General features: G+C 43.5%; 1 protein-coding gene across 1 annotated transcript in view; it reads left to right on the forward strand.

Moving 5' to 3' along the window:
* Positions 1–27,361, forward strand: part of ufm1 (ubiquitin-fold modifier 1) — a 40,388-nt gene extending 13,027 nt beyond the window's left edge. Inside the window, exon 6 of the mRNA XM_042311292.1 lies at positions 26,391–27,361. Coding sequence (XP_042167226.1) covers positions 26,391–26,506 — 116 coding nt within the window. The 3' untranslated portion in view covers positions 26,507–27,361. The remainder of the gene's footprint in view (positions 1–26,390) is intronic.
* Positions 27,362–27,881: the final 520 nt, after the last annotated feature.

Below are 27,881 nucleotides of genomic sequence, written 5' to 3' on the forward strand. Positions count from 1 at the left end.
GCTTTGAGGAAGTAAGCTCCAAATGTTCAAATGCGTCAACAACGTCCTTTTTAAAGTAACATGGAGTCTCCAACTCAAACACTGTTCAATAGGCAGTTGCAGGCCCTGTCTGATGGTTGATATTGATAGCGTTGGTAGGGCTATAAGATAGCATAGAACTGCCCCATTTGGTCTATCCCTAGTAGTAATAGAGGAAGGAAAATAAATTTAAATTATACTGAACAACAACAAAAAATTCTAAGGTTTTACTGAGTTACAGTTCATATAAGGAAATCCAGTCAATTGAAATTAATTAATTAGGCCCTAATCTATCGATTTTTACATTACTGGCAATACAGATATAAATATTTTGGTCACAGATACCTTTAAAAAAAATTAAATAGTTGGGTTTATATCTGGTGTGACCAGAATTTGCCTCATGCAGCGTGAGACATCTCCTTTGCATAGAGATGACCGGGCTGTTGATTGTGGCCTGTGGAATGTTGTCCCATTCCTTTTTGTGAAGTTGGAGGATATTGGCGGGAACTGGAACACCCTGTCGTACACGTTGATCCAGAGCATCCCAAACATGCTCAATGGGTGACATGTTTGGTGAGTATGCAGGCCATGGAAGAACTGGGACATTTTCAGCTTCAAGGAAATTTTTACAAATCCTTGCGACATCAGCCGTGCATTATCATGCTGAAATGATGTCGCTGGATGAATGGCATGACAATGGGCCTCAGGATCTCGTCACGGTATCTCTGCGCATTCAAAATGCCATCGATAAAATGCAACTGTGTTTGTTGTCTATAGCTTACAGTATGCATAGCCCATACACCTATATGTTTTGACAAGGTTTGTATCAACTAAATTGGCCAAGTAACTCTACAATCGGTGTAGAGCCTAACTGACGCACATAGGCGGCACGTGAGTTTCAAGTTTGGGGAAGATCATTTTCACCATCAAAATACACTTTTATAAGAAAGCGTTACATGTATAATCGCATTTGTGGTACACTTTTGGGAAGAGTGTTTTCTCGCTAATTGATTGCATTTTGAAACAATCTGCAGTGTGCGCATCGCTGTTTATTTGGGGAAAATTGTTTATCAACATTTTGAAGCTAAGCGTTTGATCTGTTGCATCAGCCACATTATAACAAGTTTTTTTTATTTTGTATTTGTATTAGTTTGTGCTCTATCGCATTCCATATCTGTCCCAGATAGGGTAGCCTAGTGGTTAGAGCGTTGGGCTAGTAACCGGAAGGTTGCAAGTTCAAATCCCCAAGCTGACAAGGTACAAATCTGTCGTTCTGCCCCTGAACAGGCAATTAACCCACTGTTCCTATACCAGTTAACCCACTGTTCCTAGACCGTCATTGAAAATAAGAATTAGTTCTTAACTGACTTGCCTAGTTAAATAAAGGTAAAATAAAAATGTTTTATATATTTCTTGATTTTGTATTATGGAGGGGATAGTGCTTTTGCATTTCGTTAGGCCTACACATCTTGTTGGATGACGAAAAGTCAATGTGGACAGCTCCTCTAACTTCTTCAACATGAGCCTCGGAATTCCGTAACAGGGACGCGATGTGTCTGTCTTCACTTTTAGCCTACTACTTAAGCGGAGATACTTGTGAGAAGAACCCGATCATGTGACGGGCATTGGCCATTAAGAATTAAGGTATCTGAGAGAGCCATGTGAGTAAGAGGTGCTTCAGAGCGTGGCAGCCGGTAGAAGGGAATTATGAATATTATATTCAGCCGAAGGGTACAACGGCTACTTTGTCCTCAAAAGACATGTCCTTTTTTAGGGGGCATTATGGGTGTTGCCACCAGGAAATGGTGAGAATATAATGAAGTGCTTGTCAAATAGTGAATGAGAGACTGATGAAGTGTGTGCAGCCTGAACAAGAAACAGAGCTCATGCCTTTCATGAGACTTTTTTTTTTCAAATCATCACTAGAGACTTAGAATGTATTAAAAATCAAAACATATAGCCCAACATTTGTATAACAAAGATTCATAACTCTAAATTAAGCTTATAGGATGACCTGTTTTTTTTTTGTTAACCGCTCAACATAGAATAGTTTCATGTTTGCACTTCCTTGGAAATCGTTTGGAGGAAATACCCTTTCTATTTTATTCAGCTATATTCAATTGTATTATTCATTCTATAAAATAATGCCATGGAATTCTAAGCAAATCCTGTCTGTGAAATTAACTAGTGTAGCCCACAGCCATTTGGCATAGTCAGATCAGGACCTAACATAAGGACAACTCAGAGGATGTTATTATGTTCTTCTGAAATAGACTACATTTTTGACATATCTTCAAATTTTTTGCAGTTTTACTTTAGTGCTTTATTGCAAACAGGAAGCATGTTTTGGATTATTTTCATGCTGTACAGGCTTCTTTCTTTTCACTCTGTAATTTAGATTAGTATTGTGGAGTAACTACAATGTTGTTGATCCATCCTCAGTTTTCTCCCATCACAGCCATTAAACTCTGTAACTGTTTTGAAGTCACCATTGGCCTCGTGTTGAAATCCCTGAGCGGTTTCCTTTCTCTCCGGCAACTGAGTTAGGCAGGACTCCTGTATCTATGTAGTGACTGTATGTATTGATTCACCATCCAAAGTGTAATAAATAACTTCACCGTGTTCAAAGGGATATTCAATGTCTGCTTTTTATTTTATTTTTACCCATCTACCAATAGGTGCCCTTCTTTGTAAGGCATTGGAAAACCTTCTTGGTTGAATCTGTCTTTGAAATTCACTGTTCGACTGAGGGACCTTACAATTATCTGTGTGTGTGGTGTACAGAGATGAGGTAGTCATTCAAAAATCATGTTAAACACATTTTTACTCCTGAAACTTATGGCCATGAAAGGGGTTGAAGGGGTTGAATACTTTTCTCAATACATTTCAGGTTTTCATTTATTTTTATTTTTAATGAATTCCCAATGTTTAGAAAACATAATTCTACTTTGACATAATGGGGTGTAGACCAGGGATAAAACAATCTAAATAACACAACAAAATGTGCAGAATGTCAACGGGTGTGAATACCTTGAAGCCACTGTATGATACTAATGCACATACCCAGATAACAACAACAACTACCGTGGATACATACCTTCTGTTGGTAACAGGGCTTTATGGAGGTAGAGGACAGTGGTAGGTACCAGATTGTTATTTTAATAGAGGACTGTGGTAGGTACCAAATTGTTATTTTAATAGAGGACTGTGGTAGGTACCAAATTGTTATTTTAATAGAGGACTGTGGTAGATACCAGATCGTTATTTTAATAGAGGACTGTGGTAGATACCAGATCGTTATTTTAATAGAGGACTGTGGTAGGTACCAGATCGTTATTTTAATAGAGGACTGTGGTAGGTACCAGATCGTTATTTTAATAGAGGACTGTGGTAAATACCAGATCGTTATTTTAATAGAGGACTGGTAGATACCAGATCGTTATTTTAATAGAGGACTGTGGTGGATACCAGATCGTTATTTTAATAGAGGACTGTGGTGGATACCAGATCGTTATTTTAATAGAGGACTGTGGTAAATACCAGATCGTTATTTTAATAGAGGACTGTGGCCGATACCTTATGTTGGTACTGAGGCTTTGTCAATATCAAATGTAATTTTTTTTTTTACATGCGGCGAAGACCGCAGGTGTCGACCTTACCGTGAAAGGCTTACTGACGAGCCCTTAACCAACAATGCAGTTTCAAGAAAATAAAGTTAGTTGAGGGTACAGGTTAGTTGAGGTAATTTGTACATGTAGGTAGGGGTACAGTGACTAATGAGGGTACAGGGCAGTCTGGGTAATATGTCGATGAAGGTAGGGGTACAGTGACTATAGGGGTACAGGGCAGTCTGGGTAATATGTAGATGAAGGTAGGGGTACAGTGACTGCACAGATAAGAAATAGCAAGTAGCAGCAGTGTAAAAACAACGGTCGTGGTGGTGGGGGGTCAATGCAAATAGTCCAGACTGTGGTTGATAACCTTCTGTTGATACCAGATCATTATGTAAATAGAGGACTGTGGTTGATGCCATCTGTTGATACCAGGGTCATTATGTAAATATTGATAATAACAGAATAGACCCAACGTAAGCTTGTATGTAAATGTGGTTTATTATATTTCTTCATGGATATTGATGTGATGCTCCAAGGAGGCATGCTAACACGTTATTATGTGAGTATGAAGTCCAGTCTTACCCTAACCAGATACTTCTGCATCGCAAATGACGACACGCTATTCCCTATATGGTGCACTACTTTCGATCAGAGCCCTATGAGCAGTGATCAGAAGTAGTGCACTATATAGTGAATAGGGTGCTATTTTGGGACACAGTGTTGTCATAATAATGAATAGAGTGTTATTTTAGTTACAACCTATTCCTGGTTGTATTATTCTCGATCTATGCTATTTTTCTAATCTCAAATCTCATTCGTCTCTGCTTTGTTTTTATAGAGTACCACAGTAGGAGTCATAATACCCATAAAACCTAGCGGTCAAACAAGGATTTTTTTTTTTCTCACCATAAATGTTTTTCGCATATGGGATTTTTAGAAACACTTAAAAGAAGGGCTGTGATTCGTCTAAATCATAAAGAACTACAAATACCATCTGTATTTACCCCCTCCCCAAACATGTAATACTAATTAGCTGCTAATGTGGCTATCATAAAGAACTACAAATGATCTGGATGAGACTGCCGAATCGTGGCCTTAGGTAATAATCTGGATTAACGACCTAATGTTACCTATGGACGAGATAATAAGACGGGTACTGAAAACAATAGAGAAGTATGGCAACTCTGGGAAACCTGGTACTCATAGCTGACATTGAAAAGGCTTTTAACCCCTTTCAATTTTCAGAAAAATACATAGTACTTAGATGTTGACTTAGAGCAATATACACAGTATACATGGTTAATATAAACAGTAAACGTGGTTAATATAGACAGTATACAGTACATGGTTAATATAGACAGTATACAGTACGTGGTTAATATAGACAGTATACATGGTTAATATAAACAGTAAACGTGGTTAATATAGACAGTATACAGTACGTGGTTAATATAGACAGTATACAGTACGTGGTTATTATAGACAGTATACAGTACGTTGTTAATATAGACAGTGTACGTGGTTAATATAGACAGTATACGTGGTTAATATAGACAGTATACGTGGTTAATATAGACGGTATACGGTATACGTGGTTAATATAGACGGTATACAGTATACGTGGTTAATATAGACGGTATACGGTATACGTGGTTAATATAGACTGTATACGTGGTTAATATAGACGGTATACGTGGTTAATATAGACGGTATACGGTATACGTGGTTAATATAGACGGTATACAGTATACGTGGTTAATATAGACGGTATACAGTATACGTGGTTAATATAGACGGTATACGGTATACGTGGTTAATATAGACGGTATACGGTATACGTGGTTAATATAGACGGTATACGGTATACGTGGTTAAATAGACGGTATACAGTATACTGTGGTTAATATAGACGGTATACGGTATACGTGGTTGATATAGACGGTATACGTGGTTAATATAGACGGTATACGTGGTTAATATAGACGGTATACGGTATACGTGGTTAATATAGACGGTATACGGTATACGTGGTTAATATAGACGGTATACGGTATACGTGGTTAATATAGACGGTATACAGTATACGTGGTTAATATAGACGGTATACGGTATACGTGGTTAATATAGACGGTATACGGTATACGTGGTTGATATAGACGGTATACGTGGTTAATATAGACGGTATACGTGGTTAATATAGACGGTATACGGTATACGTGGTTAATATAGACGGTATACGGTATACGTGGTTAATATAGACGGTATACGGTATACGTGGTTAATATAGACGGTATACGTGGTTAATATAGACGGTATACAGTAACGTGGTTAATATAGACGGTATACGTGGTTAATATAGACGGTATACGGTATACGTGGTTAATATAGACGGTATACGTGGTTAATATAGACGGTATACGTGGTTAATATAGACGGTATACGTGGTTAATATAGACGGTATACGTGGTTAATATAGACCAGCTACGTGGTTAATATAGACGGTATACGTGGTTAATATAGACGGTATACGTGGTTAATATAGATGGTATACGGTATACGTGGTTAATATAGACGGTATATGGTATACGTGGTTAATATAGACGGTATATGGTATACGTGGTTAATATAGACGGTATATGGTATACGTGGTTAATATAGACGGTATACGGTATACGTGGTTAATATAGACGGTATACGTGGTTAATATAGACGGTATACGTGGTTAATATAGACGGTATACGTGGTTAATATAGACGGTATACGTGGTTAATATAGACGGTATACGTGGTTAATATAGACGGTATACGTGGTTAATATAGACGGTATACAGTATACGTGGTTAATATAGACGGTATACGTGGTTAATATAGATGGTATACGGTATACGTGGTTAATATAGACGGTATATGGTATACGTGGTTAATATAGACGGTATATGGTATACGTGGTTAATATAGACGGTATATGGTATACGTGGTTAATATAGACGGTATACGGTATACGTGGTTAATATAGACGGTATACGTGGTTAATATAGACGGTATACGTGGTTAATATAGACGGTATACGTGGTTAATATAGACGGTATACGTGGTTAATATAGACGGTATACGTGGTTAATATAGACGGTATACGTGGTTAATATAGACGGTATACAGTATACGTGGTTAATATAGACGGTATACAGTATACGTGGTTAATATAGACGGTATACGTGGTTAATATAGACGGTATACGTGGTTAATATAGACGGTATACAGTATACGTGGTTAATATAGACGGTATACGTGGTTAATATAGACGGTATACAGTATACGTGGTTAATATAGATGGTATACAGTATACGTGGTTAATATAGACGGTATACGTGGTTAATATAGACGGTATACAGTATACGTGGTTAATATAGACGGTATACGTGGTTAATATAGACGGTATACAGTATACGTGGTTAATATAGACGGTATACGGTATACGTGGTTAATATAGACGGTATACAGTATACGTGGTTAATATAGACGGTATACGTGGTTAATATAGACGGTATACGTGGTTAATATAGACGGTATACGTGGTTAATATAGACGGTATACAGTATACGTGGTTAATATAGACGGTATACGTGGTTAATATAGACGGTATACAGTATACGTGGTTAATATAGATGGTATACAGTATACGTGGTTAATATAGACAGTATACGTGGTTAATTTTTTAGTTAGTTCTCATTTACAACTGCGACCTGGCCAAGATAAAGCAAAGCAGTTTGACAGATACAACGACACAGAGTGACACATGGAGGAAAACAAACACAGTCAATAATACAGTAGAAAAATAAGTCTATATACAATGTGAGCAAATGAGGTGACATAAGGGAGGTAAAGGCAAAAAAAGGCCATGGTGGCGAAGTAAATACAATATAGCAAGTAAAACACTGGAATGGTAGATTTGCAGTGGAAGAATGTGCAATGTAGAGAGAGAAATAATGGGGTGCAAAGGAGCAAAATAAATAAATACAGTAGGGGAAGAGGTAGCTGTTTGGGATAAATTATAGATGGGCTATATACAGGTGCAGTAATCTGTGTCCAGCTCTGACAGCTGGTGCTTAAAGCTAGTGAGGGAGATAAGTGTTTCCAGTTTCAGAGATTTTTGTAGTTTGTTCCAGTCATTGGCAGCAGAGAACTAGAAGGAGAGGCGGCCAAAGGAAGAATTGGTTTTGGGTGTGACCAGAGAGATATACCTGCTGAAGCGCGTGCTACAGGTGGGTGCTGCTATGGTGACCAGTGAGCTGAGATAAGGGGGGACTTTACCTAGCAGGGTCTTGTAGATGACCTGGAGCCAGTGGGTTTGGCGACGAGTATGAAGCGAGGGCCAGCCAACGAGAGCGTAGAGGTCTGTTTTTGATTTGACACACTGAGAAGAGAGAAGTAGTTGGTGAACCAGGCGAGGCAATCATTTGAGAAACTAAGGCTATCAAATGTGTCGATGAGGATGTGGTGATTGACAGAGTCGAAAGCCTTGGCCAGATCAATGAATACGGCTGCACAGTATTGTTTCTTATCGAAAGGTGGTTAAGATATCGTTTAGGACCTTGAGCGTGGCTGAGGTGCACCCATGACCAGCTCTGAAACCAGATTACATAGCGGAGAGGGTGCGGTGGGATTCGAAATGGTCGGTAATCTGTTTGTTGACTTGGCTTTCGAAGACCTTGGAAAGGCAGGGTAGGACAGATATAGGTCTGTAGCAGTTTGGGTCAAGAGTGTCCCCCCTTTGAAGAGGGGGATGACCGCAGCTTCTTTCCAATCTTTGGGAATCTCAGACGACACGAAAGAGAGGTTGAACAGGCTAGTAATAGGGGTGGCAACAATTTTGGCAGAACATTTTAGAAAGAAAGGGTCCAGATTGTCTAGCCCGGCTGATTTGTAGTGGTCCAGATTTTGCAGTTCTTTCAGAACATCAGCTGACTGGATTTGGGAGAAGGAGAAATGGGGAAGGCTTGAGCGAGTTTCTTTGGGGGGGGTGCAGTGCTGTTGACCGGGGTAGGGGTAGCCAGGTGGAAAGCATGGCCAGCTGTAGAAAAATGCTTATTGAAATTCTCAATTATAGTGGATTTATTGGTGGTGACAGTGTTTCCTATCCTCAGTGCAGTGGGCAGCTGGGAGGAGGTGTTCTTATTCTCCATGGACTTTACTGTGTCCCAGAACTTTTTAGAGTTTGTCTTGCAGGAAGCAAAATTCTGCTTGAAAAAGCTAGCCTTGGCTTTTCTAACTGCCTGTGTATATTGGTTTCTAGCTTCCCTGAAAAGTTGCATATCACAGGGGCTGTTCGATGCTAATGCAGAACGCCATAGCATGTTTTTGTGTTGGTTAAGGGCAGTCAGGTCTGGAGAGAACCAAGGACGATATCTGTTCCTGGTTCTAAATTTCTTGAATGGGTCATGCTTATTTAAGATGGTGAGGAAGGCATAAAAAAACAGGCATCCTCTACTGATGGGAGGAGTTCAATATCCTTCCAGGATACCCCGGCCAGGTTGATTAGAAAGGCCTGCTCTCTGAAGTTTTTCAGGGAGCGTTTTAGATCGTTTGACCTATGACCCATTACGGATGCAGGCAATGAGGCAGTGATCGCTGAGATCCTGGTTGAAAACAGCAGAGGTGTATTTAGAGGGCAAGTTGGTTAGGATGATATCTATGAGGGTGCCCGTGTTTACGGCTTTGGGGTGGTACCTGGTAGTGTTGTTTGATAATTTGTGTGAGATTGAGGGCATCAAGCTTAGATTGTAGGATGGCTGGGGTGATTTGCTGCAAGAGGGACTGGTGTACTTCACAAAATAGATGGAATCATGAGAAGGAAAATTATGTGGATATATTGAAGCAACATCTCAAGACATCAGTCAGGAAGTTAAAGCTTGGTTGCAAATGGGTCTTCCAAATGGACAATGACCCCAAGCGTACTTCCAAAGTTGTGGCAAAATGGCTTAAGGACAACAAAGTCAAGGTATTGGAGTGGCCATCACCTCAAACCTATAGAACATTTGTGGGCAGAACTGAAAAAGCGTGTGCGAGCAAGGAGGCCTACAAACCTGACTCAGTTACACCAGCTCTGTCAGGAGGATGGGCCAAAATTCACCCAACTTATTGTGGGAAGCTTGTGGAAGGCTACCCGAGACGTTTGGCCCAAGTTAAAGTATTTAAAGGCAATGCTAACAAATAGTAATTGAAGGTATGTAAACTTCTGACCCACTGGGAATGTGATGAAAGAAATAAAAGCTGAAATAAATCATTCTCTACTATTATTCTGACATTTCACGTTCTTAAAATAAAGTGGTGATCCTAACTGACCGAATTTTTACTATGATTAAATGTCAGGAATTGTCAGAAACTGAGTTGAAATGTAGTTGGCTAAGGTGTATGTAAACTTCTGACTTCAACTGTACGTGGTTAATATAGACAGCACACATGGTTAATATAGACAGTATTCATGGTTAATATCTGTCCTTTACCTCTGCTAGATTATTTAAATTTTTTATAAAATGTGATTTTTGTAAACAAATCAATTGTAGTTAAGACATGGATGGATTTAAATCATGTTTATCTTGACCAAATATCAATGAAACAAGGTTTTCATCACTGATGTTTTTTGCTTTGAACTGAACACATTTTACATACAGCATTTTATGCAAATGAACACACATTTAGGTTGGTGTACACACCACATGAGGGACAGAGTTGTACAGTCTGTGTTGCAATGTATTTGCATGTATTTCTTTGGTCCACACACATCGTTGCGCCTCTTCTTGTCGCTACCGGCTGCAATCTAGAATGATGAAAACACTTTGTTCAAGAATTTGACTGGCATCTCACTCACATACAGTGCCTTGCGAAAGTATTCGGCCCCCTTGAACTTTGCGACCTTTTGCCACATTTCAGGCTTCAAATATAAAGATATAAAACTGTATTTTTTGTGAAGAATCAACAACAAGTGGGACACAATCATGAAGTGGAACGACATTTATTGGATATTTCAAACTTTGTTAACAAATCAAAAACTGAAAAATTGGGCATGCAAAATTATTCAGCCCCCTTAAGTTAATACTTTGTAGCGCCACCTTTTGCTGCGATTACAGCTGTAAGTCGCTTGGGGTATGTCTCTATCAGTTTTGCACATCGAGAGACTGACATTTTTTCCCATTCCTCCTTGCAAAACAGCTCGAGCTCAGTGAGGTTGGATGGAGAGCATTTGTGAACAGCAGTTTTCAGTTCTTTCCACAGATTCTCGATTGGATTCAGGTCTGGACTTTGACTTGGCCATTGTAACACCTGGATATGTTTTATTTTTGAACCATTCCATTGTAGATTTTGCTTTATGTTTTGGATCATTGTCTTGTTGGAAGACAAATCTCCGTCCCAGTCTCAGGTCTTTTGCAGACTCCATCAGGTTTTCTTCCAGAATGGTCCTGTATTTGGCTCCATCCATCTTCCCATCAATTTTAACCATCTTCCCTGTCCCTGCTGAAGAAAAGCAGGCCCAAACCATGATGCTGCCACCACCATGTTTGACAGTGGGGATAGGGTGATGAGGGTGATAGGGTGATGAGCTGTGTTGCTTTTACGCCAAACATAACGTTTTGCATTGTTGCCAAAAAGTTCAATTTTGGTTTCATCTGACCAGAGCACCTTCTTCCACATTTTTGGTGTGTCTCCCAGGTGGCTTGTGGCAAACTTTAAACAACACTTTTTATGGATATCTTTAAGAAATGGCTTTCTTCTTGCCACTCTTCCATAAAGGCCAGATTTGTGCAATATACGACTGATTGTTGTCCTATAGACAGAGTCTCCAACCTCAGCTGTAGATCTCTGCAGTTCATCCAGAGTGATCATGGGCCTCTTGGCTGCATCTCTGATCAGTCTTCTCCTTGTATGAGCTGGAAGTTTAGAGGGACGGCCAGGTCTTGGTAGATTTGCAGTGGTCTGATACTCCTTCCATTTCAATATTATCGCTTGCACAGTGCTCCTTGGGATGTTTAAAGCTTGGGAAATCTTTTTGTATCCAAATCCGGCTTTAAACTTCTTCACAACAGTATCTCGGACCTGCCTGGTGTGTTCCTTGTTCTTCATGATGCTCTCTGCGCTTTTAACGGACCTCTGAGACTATCACAGTGCAGGTGCATTTATACGGAGACTTGATTACACACAGGTGGATTGTATTTATCATCATTAGTCATTTAGGTCAACATTGGATCATTCAGAGATCCTCACTGAACTTCTGGAGAGAGTTTGCTGTACTGAAAGTAAAGGGGCTGAATAATTTTGCACGCCCAATTTTTAAATTTTTGATTTGTTAAAAAAGTTTGAAATATCCAATAAATGTCGTTCCACTTCATGATTGTGTCCCACTTGTTGTTGATTCGTCACAAAAAAATACAGTTTTATATCTTTATGTTTGAAGCCTGAAATGTGGCAAAAGGTCGCAAAGTTCAAGGGGGCCGAATACTTTCGCAAGGCACTGTATATAGTTATAGCAGGCCAAGGTAGGAGATTCAGACACACACACACACACACATGCAACAACATCACACTTTCGGTATTGGAGTTGTTGGTTCTGTGGGTCAGGTGCATGGGAGTCCAGCATCCTCCTGAACCCTCCTCACGATGGCTGCAGAAGCTGGGGTCTTTGGGATATGACACCTCCTCTGGATTTAAGGTCTTACCAATGTTTTGCCCATCACCTCGAAAGATCCATCTCTTCTGGAGCTTCCCTCTGTTCCAATCTGGGTTCAACGCCATCCAGATGACTAACGTGTTGAACGCAGAGATATCAAGTGGCCAGCGTAGGGTCCTTCTTTGGCAGTTGTAGCCAGTCACCAGCTTGTCTAAATTGTCCACCCCTCCTTTTGTGGCGTTGTAATCCATTGTGATTTCATTTTTTAAAATGTTCCTGTCCACAGATTCTCCCATCCCTATACAGCGTACTCGAGTACCCCATTTGTGCCTTTCTTTGGCACGTAGGACACTGGGGACGTGTCGGCCGTGAACACAAACTTAGAGGAATTGAAAGGCCTGTTCCGTGTATTCAACAGCTGGCACTGTCCCAGCTTCCTCTTGAGGAGCTCCTGTCCCAGCTTCCTCTTGAGGAGCTCCTGTCCCAGCTTCCTCTTGAGGAGCTCCTGTCCCAGCTTGTGCGAAATAAAAAAGTTATCATGTGATGTTGTGGCCACAGAGTCCCTGTGTCACGTTGAGTACAAACCGCATCCCTTGATTCTGCTTAGGAGCTCCTCCATACACTTGCAAGTTCCACACATATGATGAAGCAGCATCACAGGCAGCCCAGATCTTGTTTCCATATTTTGCAGGTTTAGACGGTATGTACTGTCTGAATGGGCAGCAGCCCATATATGGCATAAGCTGCTCATCAACAGTAACGTTGGGCCCAGGGTTGTAAAACAGAGTAAGGCGGTCCACCAACTTGTCCCACACTGACCTGATTGCAGCTAGCTTGTCTCTCTGCACTGACCTGATTGCAGCTAGCTTGTCTCTCTGCACTGACCTGATTGCAGCTAGCTTGTCTCTCTGCACTGACCTGATTGCAGCTAGCTTGTCTCTCTGCACTGACCTGATTGCAGCTAGCTTGTCTCTCTGCACTGACCTGATTGCAGCTAGCTTGTCTCTCTGCTACCGAGCTGGTCTGGTGTCTCAATTATCCAAGCTGATGATCCTGGAAATAATGTAGAAGTTATCCAGAGACATTGTTTCACTGAAAAGTGTTCTACCAGTTTCTGCATCCCACAGGGATTCTGTGGATTCCCCCATTGGACCTGAAAACACCAGCAAGGATAAGAACCCCAAAGTATGCATGTAAATGAGTTTGGTCCATCTCCTTCCATCTCTCCAAAAACACTTCTTCCCTCCAAATTAGTGCAGTACAGAATGGTTTTCTGGATGGCGCCTGGGATGAACAGTTGAAAAGAAGACTATGTCCTACACATGAGTAACCACCATCTGCGTTGTCCCTGGTTGCATCCTTATCACATTGGCAGCCATGTTGGGGGGCTCATTCCTTGGGCAAGAAGACCATTCAATTTCACAATTTTTTGACATCCATATTTCTCTTCCTGCATGCTGCTGCTGAGCTGGTTGCTGATGGGCTGGTCCTAGATCTGGCTGAGGGTCAATCTTACCTTCTTCCAACTCACTGTCAGACTCCGAATTGACAGACATGATCCTCATATTCAGAAAATTCTTCATCTTCCATAGTGGAAGACGCTTCTTCCAAACCAGCTTCTCTCTGCAAAAAAATCCAACATTTTCTAAGGCCCTCTGAGCAGAGATTATTTTTGCCATACTGATTGAATGTGGTAAGGAACCACACATGCAAAGCTATTTATTTGCAATTTGGCTTCGGTAGTAGAGTGTTAAAAAAAAAAAAATCTGTATTTTGCCACAGCGTATTGTAATCACATTGTGCAGGTTCCCGCAAGACATTGTGTAGTTCCACACAATTACAAAGGGTAAAGAGTGCGAGAAAAGTTGGAGACAGACCGGTTCTTGGTGCTATGTTGAAACAGCAGGCCCAGGGAGGAGGAAGACCGAGTGAAGGCACACAGCAAAAAATGTTGGTTTAATTTTTACTTGTTTTCACGTACACACTTTACCAGACTTTTATTAACCGGGTCGAGTGGACCCGAACACCACATATGTAATATAAATGTGTAGGGGGTGCACAATGAAAATGTGTTATTTTACATGTTCTTCACAAATGAGCCAAGGCCAATTAGTCTTCGCGAACATTTGAAATGGGTCCCACAGACCCGAACACCACACAAGGGTTACAGTACGACTGGAATGTATATAAAAATGCCTGGAATATTTCAATTTTGGAGAGTCTCTTGTAAAATATTAAATAATGGCTACATCTCAAAGTATTAAACCCTCAAGTGGAGTAAAACAAGGTTGTCCACTATCGGCATATCTATTTATAATGGCCATCGAAATGTTCTCTATTAAAATCAGATCCAACAATTTTCAAAGGGCTATAAATCTGATTCGTGTTTTCTTTTAAATCCACAATGTGGATCCCTCCACAGCCTCATAGATGATCTAGATACTTGTTCTAACCTCTATGGATTACAACCAAATGATGTGAAGTGTACTATGTTATGTATTGGACCACAAAACAATACAACTTTTACATTGTCGTGTTGTTTGCAAGAGGCAAGTGGAAGGGGGAGAAAGTAAGGAACAAGTCTGTCTGCAATAAAGACCAAAAAAAGTATACTATTTTCATTTAAGGACCAAAAAATATACAGCCATGCCAAATAGATCGCAAAATAGTTGGAAAGAGCTTTTCAATGTACCGATTACACAAAACGACTAGTTTTTCAATTTAAATTATTATACAAAATTATTGCTACCAATATAAATGTATATTGGGGAAAGAACCATCCCAGCTCTGCAGATTTTGCAGAATCATTAGATCATATGTTTTGGTACCGTCCAGATGTGGCTTGGCTTTGATTGCAGGTTCAGGAATTATCTGAAGAATTGCAACATTTACCTGGAGGTAACTCTGCAAATAGCACTGCTGGGTGATTTTGAAAACGTCATAGTCAATCAATCAATTTATACTCTGAATGTGTATCTTTTTCATTTGGAGTCTGTAGAAACTGAGAATAGAAAAGTTTAGAACTGTCGTGAAACCTCACAGCACAATTGAAAAAATATTTGCAAATAGAAATCAAAACTGGTGTTCAGAGAGGTTGAATGTAGCTGAAGGGTGGCATTTAAAACAAGATACAAATTTGGAAAAAATATGGCAAATAGAAATCAAAACTGGTGTTCAGAGAGGTTGAATGTAGCTGAAGGGTGGCATTTAAAACAAGATACAAATTTGGAAAAAATATGGCAAATAGAAATCAAAACTGGTGTTCAGAGAGGTTGAATGTAGCTGAAGGGTGGCATTTAAAACAAGACACAAATTTGGAAAAATATGGCAAATTTGAAATCATCTATTTAAAAAATAATCATATATTAAAAAAAAAAAAAATCTGACTTCAGACAACCTCATTCTAAAATTCATTAAATTGTATTGTTCCCTCAATCTACACACAATACCCCATAATGACAAAGCAAAAAACTGTTTTTTATAAACTTTTACTAAGTTATTACAAAGAAAAAAATGAAATCATATTTACATAAGTATTCAGACCCTTTACTCAGTACTTTGTTTATTAAGCACCTTTCGGCATCGATTACAGCATCGCGTTTTCTTAGGTATGACACTACAAGCTTGGCACACCTGTATTTGGGGAGATTCTCTCATTCTTCTCTGCAGATCCTCTCAAGCTCTGTGAAGTTGGATGGGGAGTGTTGCTGCACAGCTATTTTCAGGTCTCTCCAGAGATGTTCGATCGGGTTCAAGTCCGGGCTCTGGCTGGGCCACTCAAGGACATTCAGAGACTTGTCCCGAAGCCACTGCTGCATTGTCTTGGCTGTGTGCTTAGGGTCGTTGTCTTATTGGAAAGTCCTTCGCCCCGGTCTGAGGTCCTGAGCAGGTTTTCATCAAGGATCTACTTTGCTCCTTTCATCTTTCCCTCGATCCTGACTAGTCTCCCAGTCCCTGCTGCTGAAAAACATCTCACAGCATGATGCTAACACAACCATGCTTCACCATAGGGATGGTGCCAGGTTTCCTCCAAACATGACGCTTGGAATTCCGGCCAAAGTGGTCTCTTAGTTTCATCAGACCAGAGAATCTTGTTTCTCATGGTCTGAGAGTCTTTAGGTGTATTTTGGTAAACTCCAAGCAAGCTGTCATGTGCTTTTTACTGAGGAGTAGCTTCTGTCTGACCAATCTACCATAAAGGCCTGATTTGGTGGAGTGCTGCAGAGATGGTTTTCTTTCTGGAAGGTTCTCCCATTTCCACAGAGGAATGTCAGTGACCATTGGGTTCTTGGTCACCACCCTGGCCCTTTAAGCTGTCTGGGAACGGGGTTCCGTTCCGCTAACAGCCAATGAAATTGCAGCGCGCCAAATATAAATCAACAGAAATCTCATAAATCAAATTTCTCAAAAATACAAGTATTAGGCACTATTTTAAAGATAAAATTCTCGTTAATCCAGCCACAGTGTCTGATTTAAAAAAAGGCTTTACAGCTAAAGCTCCACAAACGATTATGTTTGGTCACCACCAAGTCACAGAAAAACACAGCCATTTTCCAGCCAAAGAGAGGAGTCACAAAAAGCACAAATAGAGATTAAATTAATCACTAACCTTTGATGATCTTCATCAGATGACACTCATAGGACTTCATGTTACACAATACATGTATGTTTTGTTCGATAAAGTGCATATTTATATCCAAAAATCTCATTTTACATCGGCGTGTTACGTTCAGTAATGTTTTGCTTCCAAAACATGCAGTGATTTTGCAGAGAGCCACATCAATTCACAGAAATACTCATTTTAAATGTTGATGAAAATTCAAGTGTTATACATGGAACTTTAGATAAACTTCACCTTAATGCAACTGCTGTGTCAGATTTCAAAAAAACTTTACGGGAAAAGCATACCATGCAATAATCTGAGTACGGAGCTCAGAGCCCAAACCAGCCAAAATAAATCTCTGCCATGTTGCGGATATTAATTTACCTTTGATCTTCATCAGAATGCACTCACAGGAATCTTGTTTGATAAAGTTCATAATTTATGTCCATATACCTCCTTTTGTTAGGGCGTATGGTAAACAAATCGAAACGCGCGTGCAACTTCCAGCGGAAAGTTCTGACGAAAATTTCAAAAAGCTATATTACTTTTCGTAGAAACATGTCAAACGAAGTATAGAATCAAACTTTAGGATGTCAACCGGAGAATTCCATTGTCTGTAGAAAAGCAATGGAACGAGAGCTACCTCTTGAATGCGTGTGACTGGGCTTGAGGCTACTGCCAGACCTCTGACTCATTCCCCTCTCATTTAACCCCCCTTCATAGTAGAATCATCAAGCAAGTTTCTAAAGATGGTTGACATCTAGTGGAAGCCTTAGGAAGTGCAACATAACCAATATCCCACTATCTTCAATAGGGGCTGAGTTTTAAAACTACAAACGTCAGATTTCCCCCTTCCTGTTTGGATTGTTTTCTCAGGTTTTTGCCTGCCATGTGAGTTCTGTTGTACTCACAGACATCATTCAAACAGTTTTAGAAACTTCAGAGTGATTTCTGTTCAATACTAATAATTATATGCATATATTAGCATCTGGGGCCGAGTATGAGGCAGTTCACTCTGGGCATGCTATTCATCCAAAAGTGAAAATGCTGCCCCCTAGCCCAAACAGGTTAATGCTGAAGACATGTTTTTGCACCCTTCCCAAGATCTGTGCCTCGACACAATCCTGTCTGGGAGCTCTATGGACAATTCCTTCAATCCCTGTTTTTTACTCTGACATGCACTGTCAACTGTGGGACTTTATATAGACCGGTCTGTGCCTTTCCAAATCATGTCTAAGCAATTGACTTTGCCACAGGTGGACTCCAATCAAGTGGTTGAAATGTCTCAAGGATGATTAATGGAAGCAGGATGCATCTGAGCTCAATTTCAAGTCTCATAGCAAAGGGTCTGAAATACTTATGTAAAATAAGGTATTTGTTTTTTTAAATTTTTAATACCATTGCAACAATTTCTGAAAAACATGTTCACAATAAAACATGTCATGTAGGATTTTCTTTCCCGCTCTTCATAACGCACGTTGCTCTCTAATTACTCTGCCCCCTTGTGCAGGCTGCTTCCTCCATTATCCCCAAGCACTCCCTGCCTTAACAAGGCACAGCCTTGCCTCGTTGGGGCAGGAAGTCCATATAAGGATTGGGGGTGGAGCCAGTGGGCTGCAAGATATCTCCCCTCAATAACCACTCCCCTCACCTCTCCCTGCCATTTGCCATCTGCCACAATATATATACACACTAACATTCAAGAGTTTGGGATCACTTAGAAACTTCTTTGTTTTTTAAAGAAAAGCTCATTTTTTGTCCATTAAATTACATCAAATTGATCAGAAATACAGTGTAGACATTGTTAATGTTGTAAATTACTATTTTAGCTGGAAATGCCAGATTTTTTTTTTTTTAATGGAATATCTACATGGGCGTACAGAGGCCCATTTATCAGCAACCATCACTGAGTTGTGTTAGCTAATCCAAGATTATAATTTTAAAAGACTAATTGATCATTAGAAAACCCTTTTGTAATTATGTTAGTATAGCTGAAAACTGTTCTGATTAAAGAAGCAATAAAACTGGCCTTCTTTAGACTAGTTGAGTATCTGGAGCATTTGTGGGTTTGATTACAGGCTCAAAATGGCCAGAAACAAAGACCTTTCTTTTGAAACTTGTCAGCCTATTCTTCTTCTGAGAAATAAAGGTTATTCCATGCGAGAAATTGCCAAGAAACTGAAGATCTCATACAACGCTGTGTACTGCTCCCTTCACAGAACAGCGCAAACTGGCCCTAACCAGAATAGAAACAGGAGTGGGAGGCCCCGGTGCACAACTGAGCAAGAGGATAAGTATATTAGAGTGTCTAGTTTGAGAAACAGACTCCTCACAAATCCTCAACAGGCAGCTTCATTAAATAGTACCCACAAAACACAAGACTTAACGTCAACAGTGAAGAGGCGACTCCGGGATGCTGGCCTTCTAGGCAGAGTATCTCTGTTCAGTGTCTGTGTTGTTTTGCCCATCTTAATATTTTATTTTTACTGGCCAGTCCGAGATATGGCTTTTTCTTTGCAACTCTGCTCAACAATTCAGAGACAAAGAACAATTGAGAAATAATAACATGTAATAATAAATGCACAATGAGGAACTCTAACTTGGCTATATACACGGGAGTACCAGTACTGAGTCGATGTGAAGGGGTATGACAGAGTGTTAATTTGTGGCTCATGTTACACATAGAGCCCTGCTCGGCATTGAAAAGCCATCTGACATTTACTCCTGAGGTGCTGACCTGTTGCACCCTTACAACCACTGTGATTATTATTATTTAACCCTGTTGATCATCTATGAACTTTTGAACACCATCAGCCTGGTTCCTCTCTAGGTTTCTTCCTAGTTTCCTGCCTTTTCTAGGGAGTTTTTCCTAGCCACCATGTTTCTGCACATCACTTTGTGACATCGCCCGATTAGTATGCCCTGTAGTCACCGTGCCCTCTAGTCACCGTGCCCTCTAGTCACCGTGCCCTCTAGTCACCGTGCCCTGTAGTCACCGTGCCCTGTAGTCACCGTGCCCTGTAGTCACCGTGCCCTGTAGTCACCGTGCCCTGTAGTCACCGTGCCCTCTAGTCACCGTGCCCTGTAATCCTGTGCCCTCTAGTCACCGTGCCCTGTAGTCACCGTGCCCTCTCAGTCTGTAATCCTGTGCCCTCTAGTCACCGTGCCCTGTAGTCACCGTGCCCTCTAGTCACCGTGCCCTGTAATCACTGTGCCCTCTAGTCACCGTGCCCTCTAGTCACCGTGCCCTGTAGTCACCGTGCCCTCTAGTCACCGTGCCCTGTAGTCACCGTGCCCTCTAGTCACCGTGCCCTGTAATCACCGTGCCCTCTAGTCACCGTGCCCTGTACTCACCATCTGCTATAATCACAGTGCCCTGTAATTACCATCTGCTGTATTCACCGTGCCCTGTAGTCATCGTGCCCTGTACACACCATCTGCTGTGATCACCGTGCCCTGTAGTCATCGTGCCCTGTACACACCATCTGCTGTGATCACCGTGCCCTGTAGTCATCGTGCCCTGTACTCACCATCTGCTGTAGTCACCGTGCCCTGTAGTCATCGTGCCCTGTAATCACCATCTGCTGTAGTCACCGTGCCCTGTAGTCATCGTGCCCTGTACTCACCATCTGCTGTGATCACAGTGCCCTGTAGTCATCGTGCCCTGTACACCATCTGCTGTGATCGTGCCCTGTAGTCATCGTGCCCTGTACACACCATCTGCTGTGATCACCGTGCCCTGTAGTCATCGTGCCCTGTACTCACCATCTGCTGTAGTCACCGTGCCCTGTAGTCATCGTGCCCTGTACTCACCATCTGCTGTAGTCACAGTGCCCTGTAGTCATCGTGCCCTGTACACACCATCTGCTGTGATCACCGTGCCCTGTAGTCATCGTGCCCTGTACTCACCATCTGCTGTAGTCACCGTGCCCTGTGATCACCGTGCCCTGTGATCACCGTTCCCTGTGATCACCGTTCCCTGTAATCACCGTGCCCTGTAATCATCGTGCCCTGTGATCACCGTTCCCTGTAATCACCATCTGCTGTAGTCACCGTGCCCTGTACTCACCATCTGCTGTAGTCATCGTGCCCTGTAGTCATCGTTCCCTGTAATCACCATTCCCTGTACACACCATCTGCTTTAGTCATCGTGCCCTGTAGTCATCGTTCCCTGTAATCACCGTTCCCTGTACACACCATCTGCTGTGATCACCGTGCCCTGTAGTCACCGTGCCCTGTAGTCATCGTGCCCTGTACTCACCATCTGCTGTAATCACTGTGCCCTGTAGTCATCGTGCCCTGTAATCACGTGCCCTGTAGTCACCATCTGCTGTAATCACCGTGCCCTGTAGTCATCGTGCCCTGTAATCACCGTGCCCTGTAGCACCATCTGCTGTAATCACTGTGCCCTGTAGTCATCGTGCCCTGTAGTCATCGTGCCCTGTAGTCATCGTGCCCTGTAATCACTGTGCCCTCTAATCATCGTTCCCTGTAATCACCGTGCCCTGTACACACCATCTGCTGTGATCGTGCCCTGTAATCACCGTGCCCTGTAATCACCGTGCCCTGTAGTCACCGTGCCCTGTACTCATCGTGCCCTGTACTCATCGTGCCCTGTACTCATCGTGCCCTGTACTCATCGTGCCCTGTAGTCATCGTGCCCTGTAGTCATCGTGCCCTGTAGTCACCGTGTCCTGTAGTCATCGTGCCCTGTAGTCACCGTGTCCTGTAGTCACCGTGTCCTGTAGTCACCGTGTCCTGTAGTCACCGTGTCCTGTAGTCACTGTGTCCTGTAGTCACCGTGCCCTGTAGTCACCGTGCCCTGTAGTCACCGTGCCCTGTAGTCACCGTGCCCTGTAGTCACCGTGCCCTGTAATCACCGTGCCCTGTAGTCACCATCTTCTGTAATCACCGTGCCCTGTAATCACCGTGCCCTGTAATCATCGTGCCCTGTAATCACCGTGCCCTCTAATCATCGTGCCCTGTGATCACCGTTCCCTGTAATCACCATCTGCTGTAGTCACCGTGCCCTGTACTCACCATCTGCTGTAGTCATCGTGCCCTGTAATCACTGTGCCCTCTAATCATCGTTCCCTGTAATCACCGTTCCCTGTACACACCATCTGCTGTGATCACCGTGCCCTGTAGTCACCGTGCCCTGTAGTCATCGTGCCCTGTAATCACCGTGCCCTGTAGTCACCATCTGCTGTAATCACCGTGCCCTGTAGTCATCGTGCCCTGTAATCACCGTGCCCTGTAGCACCATCTGCTGTAATCACTGTGCCCTGTAGTCATCGTGCCCTGTAGTCATCGTGCACTGTAATCACACCGTGCCCTGTAGTCACCGTGCCCTGTAGTCACCGTGCCCTGTAGTCACCGTGCCCTGTAATCACCGTGCCCTGTAGTCACCATCTGCTGTAATCACCGTGCCCTGTAATCACATGCCCTGTAGTCATCGTGCCCTGTACTCACCACCTGTAATCACCGTGCCCTGTAGTCACCGTGCCCTGTAGTCACCATCTGCTGTAATCACCGTGCCCTGTAGTCATCGTGCCCTGTTCCACCATCTGCTGTAATCACCGTGCCCTGTACTCACCATCTGCTGTAATCACCGTGCCCTGTAATCACTGCCCTGTAACCATCTGCCCTGTAATCACGTGCCCTGTAGTCACCGTTCCCTGTAGTCACCGTTCCCATCTGTTCCCTGTAGTCACCGTTCCCTGTAGTCTCACCTGTAGTCACCTTCACTGTAATCACCGTGCCCTGTAATCACGTGCCCTGTCAGTCATCTGCTGTAATCATCGTGCCCTGTAGTCACCATCTGCTGTAATCACCGTGCCCTGTAGTCACCGTTCCCTGTAGTCACCGTGCCCTGTAGTCACCGTTCCCTGTAGTCACCGTTCCCTGTAGTCACCGTTCCCTGTAGACACCGTCCCTGTAGACACCGTTCCCTGTAGACACCGTTCCCTGTAGACAGTCCCTGTAGACACCGTGCCCTGTAGTCACCGTTCCCTGTAGTCACCGTTCCCTGTAGTCACCGTTCCCTGTAGTCACCGTGCCCTGTAGTCACCGTGCCCTGTAGTCACCGTTCCCTGTAGTCATGCCCTGTAGTCATCACCATCTGCTGTAATCACCGTTCCCTGTAGCGTTCCCTGTAGTCATCGTGCCCTGTAATCCATCTGCTGTAATCACCGTGCCCTGTAGTCACCGTGCCCTGTAATCACCGTGCCCTGTAATCACCGTGCCCTGTAGTCACCGTTCCCTGTACTCACCATCTCCCTGTACTCACCGTTCCCTGTACTCACCGTTCCCTGTAATCACCGTGCCCTGTAATCACCATGCCCTGTACCACCATCTGCTGTAATCACCGTGCCCTGTACCCACCATCTGCTGTAATCACCGTGCCCTGTACTCACCATCTGCTGTAATCACCGTGCCCTGTACTCACCATCTGCTGTAATCACCGTGCCCTGTACTCACCATCTGCTGTAATCACCGTGCCCTGTACTCACCATCTGCTGTAATCACCGTGCCCTGTACTCACCATCTGCTGTAATCACTGTGCCCTGTAGTCATCGTGCCCTGTAGTCATCGTGCCCTGTAAACACCGTGCCCTGTAGTCACCGTGCCCTGTAGTCACCGTGCCCTGTAATCAGCGTGCCCTGTAGTCACCATCTGCTGTAATCACTGTGCCCTGTAATCACATGCCCTGTAGTCATCGTGCCCTGTACTCACCATCTGCTGTAATCACCGTGCCCTGTAGTCACTGTGCCCTGTAGTCACCGTGCCCAGTAGTCACCATCTGCTGTAATCACCGTGCCCTGTAGTCATCGTGCCCTGTAATAACCATCTGCTGTAATCACCGTGCCCTGTACTCACCATCTGCTGTAATCACCGTGCCCTGTAATCACTGTGCCCTGTAATCACCGTGCCCTGTAGTCATCGTGCCCTGTAGTCACCGTTCCCTGTAGTCACCGTTCCCTGTAGTCATCGTGCCCTGTACTCATCGTGCCCTGTAGTCACCATCTGCTGTAATCACCGTTCCCTGTAGTCACCGTTCCCTGTAGTCACCGTTCCCTGTAGTCACCGTTCCCTGTAGTCACCGTTCCCTGTAGTCACCGTTCCCTGTAGTCACCGTTCCCTGTAGTCACCGTTCCCTGTAGTCACCGTTCCCTGTAGTCACCGTTCCCTGTAGTCATCGTTCCCTGTAGTCATCGTGCCCTGTAATCACAATCTGCTGTAATCACCGTGCCCTGTAGTCACCGTGCCCTGTAGTCACCGTGCCCTGTAATCACCGTGCACTGTAATCACCGTGCCCTGTAATCACCGTGCCCTGTAGTCACCGTTCCCTGTACTCACCGTTCCCTGTACTCACCGTTCCCTGTAATCACTGTTCCCTGTAATCACCATGCCCTGTACCACCATCTGCTGTAATCACCGTGCCCTGTACCCACCATCTGCTGTAATCACCGTGCCCTGTACCCACCATCTGCTGTAATCACCGTGCCCTGTACTCACCATCTGCTGTAATCACCGTGCCCTGTATTCACCATCTGCTGTAATCACCGTGCCCTGTACTCACCATCTGCTGTAATCACCGTGCCCTGTACTCACCATCTGCTGTAATCACCGTGCCCTGTACTCACCATCTGCTGTAATCACTGTGCCCTGTAGTCACCGTGCCCTGTAGTCACCATCTGCTGTAATCACCGTGCCCTGTAGTCATCGTGCCCTGTAATAACCATCTGCTGTAATCACCGTGCCCTGTACTCACCATCTGCTGTAATCACCGTGCCCTGTAATCACCGTGCCCTGTAGTCATCGTGCCCTGTAGTCACCGTGCCCTGTAATCACGTGCCCTGTAGTCATCGTGCCCTGTACTCACCGTGCCCTGTAATCACGTGCCCTGTAGTCATCGTGCCCTGTACTCACCGTGCCCTGTAGTCACCATCTGCTGTAATCACCGTTCCCTGTAGTCACCGTTCCCTGTAGTCACCGTGCCCTGTAATCACGTGCCCTGTAGTCACCGTGCCCTGTAGTCACCGTGCCCTGTAGTCACCATCTGCTGTAATCACCGTTCCCTGTAGTCATCGTGCCCTGTAATCACAATCTGCTGTAATCACCGTGCCCTGTAGTCACCGTGCCCTGTAGTCACCGTTCCCTGTAGTCACCGTTCCCTGTAGTCATCGTTCCCTGTAGTCATCGTGCCCTGTAATAACCATCTGCTGTAATCACCGTGCCCTGTACTCACCATCTGCTGTAATCACCGTGCCCTGTAATCACCGTGCCCTGTAATCACCGTGCCCTGTAGTCATCGTGCCCTGTAATAACCATCTGCTGTAATCACCGTGCCCTGTAGTCATCTGCTGTGATCACCGTGCCCTGTAATCACCGTGCCCTGTAGTCATCGTGCCCTGTAGTCATCGTGCCCTGTAGTCACCGTGCCCTGTAATCACGTGCCCTGTAGTCATCGTGCCCTGTAACCGTGCCCTGTAGTCACCATCTGCTGTAATCACCGTTCCCTGTAGTCACCGTTCCCTGTAGTCACCGTGCCCTAGTCACCACCTGTAGTCTGCCCTGTAGTCACCGTTCCCTGTGCCCTGTAGACCCACCATCTGCCCTGTAGTCACCGTGCCCTGTAGTCACCACCAGTCGTTCCCTGTAGTCACCGTTCCCTGTAGTCATCGTGCCCTGTAATCACCATCTGCTGTAATCACCGTGCCCTGTAGTCCCGTGCCCAGTCTCCCTGTAGTCACCGTTCCCTGTAGTCACCGTTCCCTGTAGTCATCGTGCCCTGTAATCACATCTGCTGTAATCACCGTGCCCTGTAGTCACCGTGCCCTGTAATCACCGTGCCCTGTAGTCACCGTGCCCTGTATCGTGCCCTGTACTCACCGTGCCCTGTACCCACCATCTCCCTGTAATCACCGCCCTGTACTCACCATGCCCTGTACCACCATCTGCTGTAATCACCGTGCCCTGTACCACCATCTGCTGTAATCACCGTGCCCTGTAACCACCATCTGCTGTAATCACTGTGCCCTGTACCCACCATCTGCTGTAATCACCGTGCCCTGTACTCACCATCTGCTGTAATCACCGTGCCCTGTACTCACCATCTGCTGTAATCACCGTGCCCTGTACTCACCATCTGCTGTAATCACTGTAGTCTTCCGTATTGTTAGTAGTATAGGTTAACGTTAACCTATACTACTATCTGTCAGTACTTGAACACTAGTCTCTGGGATGTTACTACTTGATATATTTTACAACATTTGCTGTGTTTAGTAGCTCAATCTATCAGTTCGTCTTATTTATCTCCTGGAGGTGTCTGTGGATTGGTGATGTGTGTTTTTATAGAGAAATGCCCAGGAAAGACTATATATACTATCAACTGTTTTCAGATGGGGGTCTCTTTATCGAGAACGTTTTGTCTTCTTCTATTCTCTGACGTTAGACGATTTATGATGCTGCTGTTGTTTTTTTTCCCCCAGGGAATGTGTTCCTGAAGCACGGTTCAGAGTTGCGCATCATTCCCAGAGACAGAGTGGGAGGAAGGGGAGTAGGTACAGACCGATCTTCCTCATCCTCCTCCTTGAAGACCCAGTGACTCATACACACACACACCGGCTGAATCATGTTTCACTTCTGACCTGCGGAACACTCAGTGTGTTTGTGTATATATTTTCTTGGCCTGAAATTACTACACACACACACACACACCTACACAAAGAGACACAGCAGCAGCAAGATTAATTCTGTCTATCCTGTCTGCACTCTCCAAATGCAGCGTCACCCCATGCTACCCATAGATACTCTCACACTGAAGTAATTGATGACACACAGACACACACACACACACACACACTCTGGCGGCTTCAAGAGAAGGACTTGGCGGAAGCTTAGCAGACAATGTGCTTGTGAACAGTTGTAGTTTTGTGTACCTATTTTATTTGTATTGGTAAATGGCTAATATATCTGCCTCTTTTTTTGCGAACGAAATCTGTGGGCATATTTAGGGATGTATGTACTTACTTTTTGAAGAGGACTGCATTAATGTGGGTTTGTACTACACATTCAAACGATTTAGCTTGTTCAGCATGCTTTTCAGAGAGCATTGTTATATCACTCATTTAATAAATGATGCTTGTTCAAGGAAGCTGTCTGTTTTTAGGTGGTCTCGTCTAGCATCCTTTTCCAGAGACGAATACTGTCCAAGCGAGCATCCATAACTTTTACAATGCAGATCTTTCTGGAATATATTCATGTATTGCATTTCCCATTGTAGCCGAGATCATTTTGTAATGCCATTATTTCAAGTCTGGTTTGGGGCGGTTAAGGAAAACCATGATGGTTTTTCAGTATTCTCTGGACATGGGTTTTTCTGTCTTGTAACCTCCAGAATTGACTTGCCAAGTTAAATAAAAATATAAAAAATAAATAAATTGTATTGTGATAAACTGAACATGGAGCTCTGCTGCCGTCTGTCTGATTCCAACAGTACTGCTGGATGTCCATGTAATTCAGTACAGTAGGCAACACTGGCATGTCGTATAGCAGAGCCTAACGGTTAAAATATCATTAGGCCAGTAACTGAACGGTCGCTGGTTCGAATCCCCGGAGAAAGACACTTAACCCTAATTGCTACTGTACTTGGCTCTGGATAAGAGCATCAGATAAAATGACTCGAACAGGGTAGAAAAATATACCATTCATGAAAATCAACTAAGGTCTCAAAATTCCCTGGTTGGAAGATTCCCGTTTTGAAGATTCACAGAATCATCAGGGAATAAGCAGGAGAACCAGAGAATTTTGTGAAAGTTAATGGAATTTTTGCAAACCTAACATTATCCAAATACACTACACACTGTGATGTAATGCATTGTGTCCCATCAACAAAAAACTGAACTCGTGCATCACGTCAACCGGCAACTAACATCCTCAGGACCAATTACTGCCAGAGAGAGGGAGGGTGCTCGTGGACG

Source organism: Oncorhynchus tshawytscha, linkage group LG33 (genome assembly GCF_018296145.1).
Source record: "Oncorhynchus tshawytscha isolate Ot180627B linkage group LG33, Otsh_v2.0, whole genome shotgun sequence".
Lineage (NCBI taxonomy): Eukaryota > Metazoa > Chordata > Actinopteri > Salmoniformes > Salmonidae > Oncorhynchus > Oncorhynchus tshawytscha.